Consider the following 15,284-nt stretch of genomic DNA (forward strand, 5'->3'; position numbering starts at 1 on the left):
TGGTGGCTTGTCTTGGGTGGAAGTAGGGAGAGGAGAGGAGAAGCGGATGGGTATGACATATATGCGAAAGGCAGAGTTAAAGGGACTTGATCTATTGAATTTGAGGAGCAGGTGTTGCAGGGGAGACCAGGGATGATACGAACAGTCTGACTCGGAACTGTGGGGCGAAGGGAGGAGCCACTGACTGATACACAGAAGTCAAGGGGAAGAGCAGGTTTGGGGCGGAAGGCCTGGGGAAATGAAGAGCTGTGATTTAGACACAGCAAGTATGAGCATCTGCGACACCTCCAAGTGGCAGTTTCAAGGAAGCAGGATATACATCTGGAGGCAAATGAGGCCCAGTTTCCTCCTCAGTAAAACTGGGAGGTGGGGAGGTTTTTTAGGGTTATGTGTCAGATTTTGAAATGTGCTCAAATCCAAGACCTCTTGTAGCAGCATTACAACCCTCTACAGCAGGAACTTGGATCTCCATTTATCAGATGAGATCACTGAGGTCTGGGAAGCTGGAGTAATTTGTCCCAAAACACACCAAAGCCTCCTTTTCCCAGCCTGGTGGTCTCTGCACAAAACAGCCCGGTGCTTCCACACAGTTGTTGCATGCCCACCCCCAAGCCCACCCTCCAATTATATCCAGCCCCTGTACTTCCTCATATGAACTGCTTTAGGGGTGCCTATGCCCAGAGGGACTCCTGACTGAGGTTAATGGGCAGCTCCAATGGACCCTCCTCCTAGAATTAAATTCAGTGAATGTCAAAGAAAACCTCAGGTGCAGGGCATAGGGCTATGTGCAGGAAAGGGGAGCATCTTGAGTCCTAATCCTTAAGGGTGAAGACCTTCAGCAAGACCCTTCTATTGGGCCTCAGTTTCCCCATTTGTCTAATGGGCAATCTCTGAGGTACCACCAAGCTGGAACAGTCCCAGAGCTCCATGTCCCTTCAAATACCTGCTTCTTGCAGCTCTGATCCTCCCTAAAAGGACCCTATGCCTCTTCCCTAGACACAGCCCCCACTCAGAAGAAGCCACGCATAGCTCAGGGATCCCAGGCGAGCCCCCAAAGCCGCCACTCACTCTCGCGCTGCTCCCGCTCGCGGATGATGGCGTCCAGCCACTTCTGCTTCTCCTCCGCCGTCTTGGCCATGCAGACAAACCACTTGTTCTTGGCCGTGTTGTGGATCTTCCAGCCGTTGGTGACGGTATAGCCATTGCTGTGGTAATCCGCTGGTGGGGGCAGGAGGCAAAGGTGCAGCAGACACTCAGCCGCGTGACCCTCAACTCTCCCCATTACCAAGCCTTTCCATCCCAGCACAGGGCAGGGCCCTCGCCTGCATCAGGATGGGGAGCTGGACTTCCAGCCCTTTACTCACTCACTTCTTATCCTTGTCCAGTGGACAAGGAAGACCTTATGCAAACAAAGACCCCTCTCAACCACTCAATGACAGGGGACTTCATTTTAAGACTTTGCATCTAGGCACAAACACAGCAGTGACTCATGGGGAGACACTTGCCTGGAGCCCCAAAATGCTTCCTGGGCTCCTCCCATCTCACTCGGGCACTGGAGTTACTTAAAACCTTAGTGCCAGACTGACAAGCCAAGTTAAACATGGGACCCCTACCCAATGCTGGCTGGGATGGGACCTGGAAAACCTCTCAAACAGGCTGGCATGATCTAGGGAAGCGAAAGCCTGAATCTGAGGAGGGCTCCACAGGCTTCATGAGACTGCCAAAGGGGCTTGTGGCTCAAAACCAAGCAAGAACCCCTGCTGTGGACAAGCTCAAAAGCACACATACTAGGAGATGCTCACATGAGCCCTCACAGCGTCACTGTGCATGACCGTGAGCAGTGGAAACAGGCCAAATGTCCATCACCCAAAGAATGGATGAAGCGTGGAACGTTCACGTGATGGAACACTCTGCAGCAACGGAAACCAACAGGCTGCAAACAGCTACATGCAGAGACATGGATGAACCCCACCAACGTGGCGTTGAGTGAAAGAAACAGTTTGTTTAAAAAATGTAGATCATATTTTTGGGGCAGGGAGACAAGGTGTCGCTCTGTCGCCCAGGCTGGAGTGCAGTGGTGAAATCATGGCTCACTGCAGCCTCGACCTCCTGGGCTCAGACAATCCTCCCACCTCAGCCTCCCCAGTAGCTGGGACCACAGTTGTACGCCACCATGTCCAGCTAGTTTTTGTATTTTTTGTAGAAACAGGTTTTCTCCATGTTGCCCAGGCTGGTCTCAAATTCCTGGGCTCAAGCAGTCTGCCCACCTCAACCTCTCAAAGTGCCAGGATTACAGGCGTGAGCCACCACACCCAGCCACCATATTTTATGACCATTTAAGTAAAATGGTCATGACCATTATATGACCAGGTGGGTTGTATATATATACATGTATATATAATCACATATATGTAAAGCCACTTAAACTCATGTAATCATATAACCACTTATATAAGGTTCAAAAACAGAAATTTTAATTAAAATGTTTAGTCATAAATGCTTAGGAGATAAAAATGTTTTTAAAAAGCAAGAAAATGATCATCACAAAATTCAGACAGTGGTTACTTTCAGGGGGAAGAAGGCATTGCAAGGAGGAAGGATTTGGGGTGCAGTGTTTTATTTCTTAACTTGAATGCTAACCACCCAGATGTTTGCTTCATGCATCTGTGCTCTGGGCACTTTTCTATTAAGTAGGTTACATCTCATGATAAAAGAAAAAGTATATTTAAATGAAACAGAGAGAGTGTGAGGGAGCAGGGAGGGCTCAGGCAGGGCTGGGGGAGGGGCTACCTGTCCCATCTTCCACGTTCTCCACCTCCATGACTTCAGTGTTGATTCGACCCCTGAAGATGTAGAGGGAGCCATTGATGGATTTGGTCCTCTTAGTGGACTTCTTGCTCCCGGTAACCCTGAAAGACAGTGAGAAGTCAGTGTTCTCTGCACATCACCTCCCAGATGCAACTGTTTTCAATAGCACAAAGGGGAACGAAACACTGAGGGGAGACCAGGGGATAGAGAGGAGCCCCAGGCAGGGTTCAGGAGCGGGCGTGTTTGGCTGGTGCTGGGGTAACCTGAACAAGTCACTTCTCTTCCAGCCACAGCTTCCCCATCTGGAAAACAGGCTAATAGCCTTCCTGACCCCACAGAGCTACTTTTCAGCCGAGAGGAGACATGGGAGACCAACAGGAGGTAACAGAAACCCAATCTTCTTGGCTAGAAAATGGGGACAGGCCCATTAAGTTTCTCAAAGACAGGAACTTCCTGAAATAGGACCAGAATGGAAGGAGGTTTGGACTTGGTGGTCCATTCATCCATCCATCCATCTATCCATCATCCACCTTCCCATAGTTCAATCATTCACTCAGGTGAATTCTATCATTCACCCATTCCTACAGTCTAAATGTTGGTGTCCCTCCAAAATTCATAAGTTATATCCTAACCCCCAAGGTAACGGTATTAGGTGGCAGAGCCTTTGAGAGATGAAGAGGTCGGGGGAAAAGGACCTCATGAATGAGATTAGGCCTTATAAAAGAGGCCTCAGAGAGCTTGCTCGCCCCTTCTGCCATGGGAGGACACAGCAAGAAGGCACCATCTATGAAGCAGAAAGCAGGCCCTCGCCAACACCAAGTCTACCAGCACCTTTAATCTTGGACTTCACAGCCTCTAGAACTGTACAAAATACATTTCTGTTTTTACTTTATTTCACTCTATTTATTTTTTATTATTTTTAAGATGGAGTCTCACTCTGTCGCCCTGGCTGGAGTGCACTGGCATGATCTTATCTCACTGCAACCTCCGCCTCCCGGCTTCAAGTGATTCTCCTGCCTCAGCCTCCCGAGTAGCTGGGACTACAGGCATGTCTCACCATGCCCAGATAATTTTTTGTATCTTTAGTAGAGACAGGGTTTCACTGTGTTAGCCAGGCTGGTCTCCATCCATCTCCTGACCTCAAGATCCACCCGCCTCGGCCTCCCAAAGTGCTGGGATTACAGGTGTGAGTCACCATGCCGGCCTTATTTTATTTATTTATTTATTTTTTTTTTTTTTTGAGATGGAGCCTCGCTCTGACGTCCAGGCTGCAGTGCAGTAGTGTGATCTCAGCTCACTGCAGCCTCCGCCTCCCAGGTTCAAATGATTCTCCTGCCTCAGCCTCCCGAGTAGGTGGGACTACAGGCATGTGCCACCACACTCGGCTAATTTTTGTATTTTTAGTAGAGACAGGGTTTCACCACGTTGGCCAGGCTGGTCTCAAACTCCTGACCTCAAGTGATCCACCCGCCTCGGCCTCCCAAAGTGTTGGGATTACAGGTGTGAGCCACCACGATCAGCCCGAATTTCTGTTGTTTAAAACCTCCAGTTTCTGGTATTTTGTTATAGCAGCCTAAGGGACTAAAACAGTCACTCAACAAACATCTGGCCAGAGCTTCCTATGAGGAGGATACTAAGTCAGGAGCCATGGGGAGTCACTTATCTGTGTATCCAACAAGCCACGTGGAGAATGTGCCAGGCACTGTTTTAGGTACTGGGGCTGCATGGCTGAACAAAACGTCTATGGGAACTCAACTTCTAATATAGGGTTGGAGGCGGGACACAGAGACAGTCCCTAAGTAAGGTAAACCATATGTTAGATCAAAGGCGCTAAACGCTCTGGTGAAGATATGGCAGAAAATGAACTCCCAGAGCTCAACGGCCACTTGGTGGTGTGCACAGGCCTCTGCTCCAGCAGGTGGGCCGTATGCTCACCAAGAGCCAATGGGGGTGTTCCCACACCGACTTGGCTGATGTGTACTTGTTACTCTAAGTGGGTAAATGAAATATGAGATAAGCTGAGGATTCAGGAATGTGGAAGAGACTTAACTCTCTGAAAACTAAGTTGTAAGGGGTGAAGATGTGGGCTTCTGCTGTGTGTGTGAGATGGGAGCCACGGAAGGTTGGACCACAGGCAGAATGGGATGGACTTGTTTCAAGAGACTCCCTGTATCTGCTGATGGAGAAGGGACTAGAACCAGAGAGGAGACCACCGCAATCATCAAGATGAGAAAGGATGAGGGTGTGTATGTGTGTGTTTGTGTGTGTATACACATACCTATAAACATATACATACACATGTGCATACACATATTTTTGTAAACTTGGTATTAAAGTATAAAATCCACACAGAAAACAAAATGCCCAAAGAAGCATTAATATGGCTCAATTAATTTTTGCAAGGGAACACACCTGTATCAACATGTTTAGCTCCCCATACGCACCCCCTTATGCCCCTTTCCCATCACTGTCCTCTTCCCCTGACAAGGGCAACCACTGTCCTGATGTCTAACCCCATAGATTTGCTTCGCCTGTTTTTGAACTTTACAGAAATGGAATCACAAGTGTGTACGTTTGTGCTCAGCTTCCTTCACTCAGCCTCACGGCTGTGAGAGTTACTGGTGCTGCCGGGTGGAGTGACATGGCCACACACTGGGCTTCTTTCCAGTGTGGTGCTGCTGTGAGATTCCTGCACGTGCCTGACAGAGACATGTGTGCGCATTTCTTTGGGCTAGATACCTGAGGAGCTGAATTACTGAGTGATAAGGAATGTGCATGATCAGCTTTAGGAGATACTGCCAAGCTGTTTTCCAAAATAGTTGTACCGATTTTCCCACGCCTAACAGTGTAGGAACATTCCAGTTGTCCCATATCCTCTATAACTGGTATTTTATTTCTCATTTTGGCCATTATGGTACGTATACAGTAGTAGCTCATTAACATTTCATCTGTAGTTCCCTGATAAGTAAATAACCTCAAACACCACTGTATGTTTATTAGTGATCTGGTGCCTTCTTTTGTGAAATGACTGTCCCTTGTCATTTATTGTTGAATTTTCTTAATTATTTAAAGCAGAGGTTGGCAATTGTTTTTTCTGAAAAGGGCCAAATAGTACACATTTTCAGTTTCGTAGGCCATACGGTCTCTGTTACAACTACTCAACTCTGCTCTTATGGCATCAAAGCAGCTAAGACTGTATATAAACAAATGGGTATAGCTGTGTTCCAATAAAACTTTATTGACAAAAATGGGCACAGGGCCAAATCTGGCTACGGGGCCTCTTTATATATTCTGGATGTGAACACTCTAGCCATTATACAGACTATAAAAACCTTTTCCCAGTCTGTGGCTTGTCTTTTCACTCTCCTCACAGTATTTTTTTAATGAAATTCTTAATTTTAACATAGTCTAATGAATTTAGTTCTCCTTCACAACTATACTCTTTGTCCTATTTAAGACATCTGCTTACCCCTAGATCATGAAGATATTCTCCTTTGCTTTCTTCTAGAAGCCTTATTGTTCTACCGTTTACATTTAAATCTATGATCCAGCTGAAGTTGATTTTTGTGTTTGGTATGAGGTAAGGGTCAAGAATCACTTTTTCCCCCACTGGATATCAAACTGACCAAGCACCATTTATTGTACTGCATTAGTGCTTTTGTTGAAATTCAAATGACTGCTTACATGTGGGTCTATTTCTAACTCATTATTTGATTCCATTACTCTACATGTCTGTTTTCATACCAATACCACGCTGTCTTAATTACTATGACCTTACAGCAGGGCTTGGAATCTGGTAATAACAGTCCCCTAGCTTTGACCTTCTTCATAATTGTCTTTGCTATTTCTGTCTCTGGATTTTCCTGTAAATTTTACAGTCCGCTGATCATACACACACACACACATACATACATACACACGTACACAAACCCCCTCCTAGAGTACTTATTGGAATTGCACTGAGGTTCTGGACAAAGTTTGATGACAGGATGGAAAGGACTTGCTGATGAAGTAGGTATGGGGACAAGGATAGCTCAAAATCAAGAAGATTCTGGCTTCAGCTCCTGGGCAAATTTCTTCTCCTGCCTCCAGACTCAAGCAGATATCAGCTCTTCCTGGGTCCTGAGCCTGCCAATCCTAGGATCAGAATGACACTACTGGCTTGTCTTCAGCTTGCGGATGACAGAACTTGGGACCTGTCAGCCTCCATAATCACGAGTCAATTGTTTATTTAAATCTCTTTACACACACACACATACACACACACACACACACACACACACACATACCCTATTGGGTCTGTCGCTCTGGAGAACCTTGACTTAATACAAATTTTGGTACCATTTACTGGTAATGAGGAAGATCCAAGGGGCAGAAGTAAGATAAAAAAGAAGAGCCCTTTTCAGACACAACTGAAGTGTGAGCTACGTGTGAGACACCCAAATAAAGATACATATTTCTATTTCTTCCACTTGACCACGTACCAGGCCTTATTCTAACCACGTTACATGTCTACCCTTTACATGTTTTACTCTGTAAAAACAACCCCATGAAATGAGGACTACTTTTATCCCCATATAACGGGTAGGAAAACAGGCGCACACAGCTGGCATCATTTGCTCAAGGTCACACAGATAGTAAGCACAGCCCCTATGTTCTTTTTTCTTTTTCCTTTTTTTTTTTTTTTTTTTTTTTTTTTTTTTTTTTTTTGAGACAGAGTCTCGCTCTGTCTCCCAGGCTGGAGTGCAGTGGCACCATCTCAGCTCACTGCAACCTCCACCTCCCGGATTCAAGCGATTCTCCTGCCTCAGCCGCCCGAGTAGCTGGGATCACAAGTGCATGCCACCACACCCGGCTAATTTCTTTGTATTTTCAGTAGAGACGGGGTTTCACCGTGTTAGCCTGGATGGCCTCGATCTTCTGACCTTGTGATCCGCCCGCCTCGGTCTCCCAAAGTGCTGGGATTACAGGCATGAGCCACTGCACCCGGCCCTCTGTGTTCTTAATGGCGACACACTACTGCTGCCTCTAAGATGCTAAGCAGGGGGTTGAGATGCATGAGACTTTGCTCTTCTGGGTCTTGGTTTCCCCTTCTGGAGGATGGGAGGTGGGTTTTTAAAACACTCCTTCCCGTTTTCCACTTCAAATACCCAAGGAGCCTCTGCTTTTGAATTCACCCAGAAGCACTGTGAGTCAGAGACCTCCCCTGACCCATGTCCTGGATGGGTGGTGCCCTGCATGACCCAGACAAAGACAAACACAGTCAACAGTCACCAAGCCACTCCAGGCATTGCCTGCACCCACATCGGACTCAGGCCGGGAGATCCACTCACCATTGCCCAACCTCCTGGGCCTCTCAGAGCTCAGCCCTTTGGCTCTCCATCCAAAAGCAGGAATGCTGGCCGCCTGCCAGCTTCTCTCAAGAGACAGATGTGCCCTTTCCCTGCAGCCGGCCCAGCTCGCTTGTGGAAGTGAGGTGGAGAATGGCCTTGAAAGGCTCAGGGCGCCCACAAGGAAGGCCCTAGGGAGCCCACTTGGAATCCGGTACTATCAGAATCAGCTGCTGTCCCTGCACAGGTGAGACTGCCTCAGAGGAGGCAAAGCCTGCACCCGGAAGCCAAAGGCTGAGTAAACTCAGCTAAAAGTTGGGAGCAGGTCACAGAGGCCTAAAGGGACGTTCTGTTTTCCAAACCCCAGTGTTCTGGGAAAAGTGCCTGCTCCAGACTGCTCGGGGCAGAGTGGTGGGGCAGGGCTCAGGGCGGACATTGGCAGCAGCCCTGAAACTACCCAAGGAGGACTCTGAGGACAGCCCCAGAGAGACCAGAAAGGAGGCAGGGAAAGAGGAGAAGGGGGCGTTCATGAGCAGACAGCAGGACGTGAGACAGACAGACCTCAAGGAGTGGGCGGGAATGAAGGAGCAAATGAGAAAGGGCCATGCTGAGCCAGCCACTGGGAGAGAGCAGAAGCAGGAGGCCCAGGCCCTCACAGGGAGGGCCAAGCCCAGAACAGGGGGGAAAGGGCAATGGGGAAGGCCCTGTGGTTTCAGAGCCTCCTGTGCACCAGGAGCTGTACCTGTGTGACCACACCAGAGCCAAGTTAACAACAATGGTGCTGGCAGCTACTATGCTGTGCACCCACTATATGCCAGGCACACTCACATATCTGATCTTCAACGGTCCTAAGAGGTACATATGATCATTGACTCTGTGTTACAAAAGAGGAAACTGAGGCACAGAGAGAGGCAAAGTCACAGAGCTGCAAAGGCGGCTAAACAGGGATCCAATGGGGGGCCTAGCTCTTAACCAAACTCTACTACAAGGAGGGTCTGATCGTCCCCACTTTACAGAAGAGAAAATGAAGGCTCAGAGAGGCCCACGGGAAGAGGAGGACAGTGGGAAGCCCACAAATGGCTATGGAGCATCCATTATTCATCCAGTGGTAAGGTTTCTCACTACACCCTAGGAGGCCAGCACAGAGAGACAAGGAAACTGAGGCTCAGAGATGATCGGTGGGATGGCCTGGACCACAAAGCAAGTTATAGGAAATGCTGAAGGTAGGGCTTAGGGCCTGGACCTCAGGCCTCAGCTCTAGTCTTTGCTAGACAGAGGAGTTAAGAAGCCTCTGAAACATCACTATTTTGTCCCTAACACAAAGTAACAGCAAAGAGATTTTGAAAAGTGCTGCAGGGGTCAGCTGAGACCATCCTATAACTGCTGAATATGAAAACTTAAAGTCAGGAATCTCTCTGTGCCAATCCACCCACCCACCCACTCACACATCCAACCATCAGTTCCCACCAACTACTACAGGCATCCACCCCCCACATCTACCTCCTAATTTCCCCTCTCTCCAATCATTCACCCATCCACCCACTCAGTAATCCAACTGTCCCACTTTCCCTTCCAGAGCCCAACCACCTCGGCAACTATCAACCAAACACTTACCCATCCACCAAGATGTCAACCAACTGGCCATCCATCCACTAATCTCCAAACCTCTGTCACCCACCCACATTCCCAATTATATAACCACCTATCCATCCATCCATCTACCCATTCACTCAATACACCATACCAGAAGACCCCAATCTACCATTCATCTAGACACATATCTGCCAATCTTCATATCCATTTCTCTAACTGCCTGAACATCCACACATGCCCCCAGCTTTCCATCTATTCTTCCATCCAGCCGTCTCCTAAACCTCCAAGCATTCAAACACTCATTCACTCACCCACACGTCAATTCCAACATCCATCCACATTCCTTCCTTCCCTCCCTGCCTCCTTCTATCTACCATCCATTCACCTCCCAAACCTCCAGCCATCTGTGCCTCATCCCGTGTGCCCACACAACCCGTCACCACACTTCCCATCACACATACACCTGCCTCTGTCTACCTACTCAGTCATCCATCCACTTACTCCTAGACTCTACAGACTGCAAGAAGCACCAGTGAGAGACACAAAGAAGCTGAAGAAACTATCCCGACCCTCCAAAAACTGAACAGTGAAAGAGCTTCACTCCTCTCGAACCCTCAACTTTTAGATCTTAGAATTACAGGATGTTGGTGTCACAAGGAACCTCCCAGTTTCTACAAGCATCTAGACCTACACTATCCAATATGGTAGCCAAGAGCCACAGGCAGCTACTGAGCACTTCAAACATGCCCAGGACAAATTCAGGTGTTTTGTGAGTATGACATACACACCAGATTTTGAGGACTTCGTGTAAAAAAAAAAACCCACCACACAAAATACCTCTTTAATAATTTTTTAAATAATAATTACATGTATAATTATAACTGAATATAATATTCTAATATTTGGGGATCTATTAGGTTAAATAAAATATATTATTTAAATTCATTTTACCTGTTTCTTTTTACTTTTCTAAAGGTAAAAAAGTAAATTTTTTTTACTTTTTTTTTACTTTTTTACTTTTTTATTTATGTCTTGAGTTGTTACATTTTTTAAAGGCTACTAGAACATTTAACATAACATGTGGCTCGCATTGTATTTCTATTAGACAGCACTGATTTAGAACAAATCCCTCACCTCACAGGAAAGGGAGGCCCAGAGAGGGGAGTGACAAGCCCAGGGCATCACCCGGAGAAGGTAGCAGGCTAGACCCCATCCCAGTGTCCTGGCCACTCACCTGGATTTCCGCTTGCAGTAGACGAGGAGGTTGTCGAAGAGGAAGAAGGCCCTTTCCTGGATGTTGCCCGCCGAGATCTTTAACAAAGTCCCTTGCAGGAGGAGCTGAGTGCAGATGTCGGTGAGGTTGGAACCCTGGGAGAGCAATGAGGACGCAGTGAATGGGCCTACCCAGAAACATCCCCTTCCTTTCCCAGAGACAGAACCTACTACTACCACCTGCCGCACGCCAAAAACTCCACCAGCAAGCCTGTCAATGGACAGAAAATCAATATGATGTGATTAGTGGCTTCCATCTGCTGAGCATGCCAGGAAAATCCTGGGGAGGGCACACTGATGTGACTGCATGTCCCTTTTACAGGAGAGGAACCTGGGGCTCAGGAAGGAATGACTCACCCAGCTCATACAGCTAATAGTAGGTCCTAGTCAGCATCTGGGTATGTTTTGGTTCAGTTTTTGTTTTTTGGGTTTTTTTTTTTTGAAGTGGAGTTTCGCCCTTGTTGCCCAGGCTGGAATGCAATGGCGCGATCTCGGCTCACTGCAACCTCCGCCTCTTGGGTTCAAAGGATTCTTCCTGCCTCAGCCTCCCAAGTAGCTGGGATTACAGGCAGGCACCACCATGCTCAGCTAATTTTGTATTTTTTTAGTAGAGACAGGGTTTCACCATGTTGGTCAGGCTGGTCTTGGAACTCCTGACCTCAAGTGATCCAACCACCTCAGCCTCCCAAAGTGCGGGGATTACAGACATGAGCTACCACGCCTGGCCTCATTCAGTTTTTATTGTGGGTTTTTTTTTTTTTCACCTATTCCTTCCCCACTATTTATTTATGTCTTGACTTGTTACTAGATATCTCTCATCTGAATGCCCCTTCTGTAAGGACAGGGCCCGAATCAACTACGTGCCCTGTGTATGCCCAGCACCCACAACATTCTCTGGCACACAGTAGGTGCTCAACAAATGCAATGTGTAAAACATCAGGGGCAGGATCCTGTGGGCATTCCACCTAGCTAAGCTAAAGATGTACATGTCAAGCCCAAACCTGGTCACCTATGCTGAGCGGCAGGGGAAGGGGTGACAAAGACGTGCATGAAGTTCACTGAACATCAGTGAGCATCCGGGCAGAGTGGCTGGGAAAGGCATCAGGGAGGAGCCAGCAGACCTTGGAAGACAAAAATTAAGATAAAGAGGCTGGCTGGGCGTGGTGGCTCATGCCTGTAATCCTTTGGGAGGCTGAGGCAGGAGGATTACCTGAGGTCAGGAGTTCAAGACCAGCCTGGCCAACATGGTGAAACCCCATCTCTACAAAAATACAAAAATTAACCGGGCATGATGGCGGGTGCCTGTAATCCCAGCTACTCAGGAGGGTGAGGCAGAGAATCGCTTGAACCTGGGAGGCAGAGGTTGCAGTGAGCCGAGATCACGCCATTGCACTCCAGCCTGGGTGACAGAGCGGAACTCTTATCTTAAAAAAAAAAAAAAAAAAAAAAAAAAAAAAAACAGATAAAGAGGCTGAGGGCAGGGATGGGAAGGTCCTGGCTGGGAGGGATCTTCAGAGCCTGAGATCACACAGGTCTCCCTGAAGCCGAGAGGACCCAGGTAAGAGCAGAGAGATCCCCAAGAGAGAAGAAAAGAGACCTTGGTGGGCACCGAATGCCAAATGAGGCAGCCCCTCAATCCACGTCCCTCTTCTGTCGTTTTGGGGAATGGAGTCTTGCCTGGTACTTGGCTGCCCAGCCACAGACTACATCTCCCAGTCCCCCTTGTGCCAGGTGTGGTCACATGACTAAGCTATCACCAATGTGCCTCACTGCCAGGGCACATCCTTGAAAGAAAATGGCTTCCCTCCCCTTCCTCTTTCCACACGCTGGGGTGGTGGGATACACTGCAGCAGATGGTGGGGTAAGGAGCTGGAGGGAAACTGGGTCCTGGCAGAGCAGAGCTGCCCACCCTAGCCTGGCTGTCCGCCTCTGTGCTGCTAATGAGAACTGCGTTGCAATGCTAATGAGCCACCTCCCTGAGGCCGCTGCATCGCTTCCCTACAGCAGTCAACCGCGGACTTTAATTAATACAATAAAGCACAGACAACAGGGTGCCACGGACATTTAGGCCCAAGGAATATTATGCAAAAGCAGTGTTTTAAGGGAGTTTCATGTGACAGACCGGCAGATTACACTGAAGAAAGAAACAAGAAGTGATGTTGTCCCTGCCTGGAAATGAACTTGGGGAGAGAGGGATAATTATTCACAGAATCTCCTTCCCCAAACACTGAACACCCAGAACCAACATGGAGTTCCTACCCCACTGGGATCTGCTGACTCAATTCTTTCTGAGATCCAGTAAGGGGAACTGGTTCTGGCAGCTGAGAAGCCAGGCTGTCTGCTAACGGCCTACAAGGGACTCTCTCGCTGGTGTTAGAGCTGGTCTGCTCTGTGCCCATGGTCCAGTTGGGTACAACAAACCCACTCACTCAACAGTGCCAGAGACCCCTCTGGAGACTGGGAAAGCAGCTTCCTTGTAGTGAAGAGCTGTGCAGCCGGGACAGGAGCCTGCACGCATTATCACACATCACGGCCTTCGGCTTGGCTAGAGGCCAGGTGAGCATGGATGATTGCATGCCCACAGACAGATCTCGGGTTTCCAGTGAGGCAGCAGCCTGCTGCACCAAGACTCAGGGCTGTCATGAGGAAGAGCCCCTGGGACCCCAGGCATCCTCGCAAACCGGGTGACAGGGACTCCCTGGAGCTTCATCATGGCCCATGGGCAGCACAGAGCAGACATCGGTTCGGCAGTCCCTGGAGCCCAAGTGCCTCTCCTTCCTTTTGCCTTGGCTCCCTCATGCCCACCCACCAACCCTTCTAGGCTCCAAAGGGGCAGTTGAAGAAGAATCTGGTACCTGGCCCAACTGCCAAACCCCAAGGTCACACAGCCCTAGACCTGAACCCTGCTGCCAAGGCCATCTCGGGGGACCTAGGAGAGGAAGTGTGCCCAGCCTGGGAAGCTGCCTCTCCAGCCTTGGCCAATCACCACCCGGCCAACTGCAGCTGAAATGCCAAGCACACTACAGGGGGATACCCCCTCCACCCCAGCCCTGCTGAGAAGCCCAGCCGTACTCTCAAGCTCCCTGAAATCTTTGAATCCAGGTCAAGGGTGGTGCTAGGGGTTGGATGCACAGGCAAGAGGCTAAGCACCAAGAGATGTGGACCAGTCAGGATTCAAGACCTCCTTCTTTCCAGACATGCACACTCAACCATGACAGAGATGGAGATGACAAAACCTTAAACACGCGAAGCCAATACATGCATGGGGTGGCCACATGCCATGCACTGTTCTAAATATCTTGCACAAACTCAGCTAATCCTCAGGACAATTCTCATTTTATAGATGAGGAAACTGAGGCACAGCATGGTAAAGTGTCTCGTTCATGGTCACATAGGTGGTAAGGCCGTGAGGTGGAACTTGAACCCAGAAAAGCAGCCTCCACTCCCCCACCCGCTCACCCCTAACTCAGGCCGCTCTTCGAGGACAACCTGAAGAGTTTTCTTTGCAATCGTTAGTCTAGAGCAGGAGTCCCCAAGGGGAGAGACCCTGTCCCACTGGGGCCCAAAGCACCCCAGGGAGGGTAGGAAAAAACTACGAGAGCTTTGTAGTGATTTTGTTTCCTCAATCCTGTTTCCTTCTCTTCCCTTGTGGGTGAGTGAACAGTTGGTCATCTCCTAAACCGGATCCAGAGCCAGAAAGTGGAGTGCCCGCCTGCCTGCCTCCCTCTCTTTCTTTTTTTTTTTTTTTTTTTTTTTTTTTTTTTTTTTTGATGGAGTCTCACTCTGTTGACCAGGCTGGAGTGCAGTGGCACCATCTCAGCTTACTGCAACCTCCGCCTCCTGGGTTGAAGCGATTCTCCAGCCTCAGTCTCCCAAGAAACTGGAATTAACAGGCACGCTCCACCACACCTGGCTAATTTTTCTATGTTTAGTAGAGATGGGGTTTCGCCGTGTTGGCCAGGCTGGTCTCAAACTCCTGGCCTCAGGTCATCCACCCGTCTCGGCCTCCCACAGTGCTGGGATTACAGGTGTGAGCCACTGCACCAGGACTGTTTCTTTCTTCTTAAGAGCACACATTTCCTTTTTGTCACTGTGAGCTTCACACGGAAGTCCATGGGGCTGTGTCTGCAGTGTGCCTCTGAGGAGGTGCAGCCCACACTGGGCACACGTTCTAGTCAAAGTTCTTGGATGCTTTTTCCATCTAAAATAAATAAAGAGATCCCGCTTTGCTGCCAGGGCTCCTCCTGACATGTATTGGGCGTTTTCTCCGAGCCAGGCACT

The 15,284-nt window shown here is 48.7% G+C and overlaps 1 protein-coding gene across 1 annotated transcript in view; it reads right to left on the reverse strand.

The window, feature by feature from the left end:
• PREX1 (phosphatidylinositol-3,4,5-trisphosphate dependent Rac exchange factor 1) overlaps positions 1-15,284 on the reverse strand; it is a 207,831-nt gene that overhangs the window by 67,737 nt on the left and 124,810 nt on the right. Inside the window, exons 7-9 of the mRNA XM_010383869.2 lie at positions 10,966-11,099; positions 2,791-2,909; positions 1,069-1,218 (exon numbers count right to left, since the gene is read on the reverse strand). Of these exons, the coding sequence (XP_010382171.1) occupies positions 1,069-1,218; positions 2,791-2,909; positions 10,966-11,099 (403 nt within the window). The remainder of the gene's footprint in view (positions 1-1,068; positions 1,219-2,790; positions 2,910-10,965; positions 11,100-15,284) is intronic.

This window comes from Rhinopithecus roxellana, chromosome 13, assembly GCF_007565055.1.
Source record: "Rhinopithecus roxellana isolate Shanxi Qingling chromosome 13, ASM756505v1, whole genome shotgun sequence".
NCBI lineage: Eukaryota > Metazoa > Chordata > Mammalia > Primates > Cercopithecidae > Rhinopithecus > Rhinopithecus roxellana.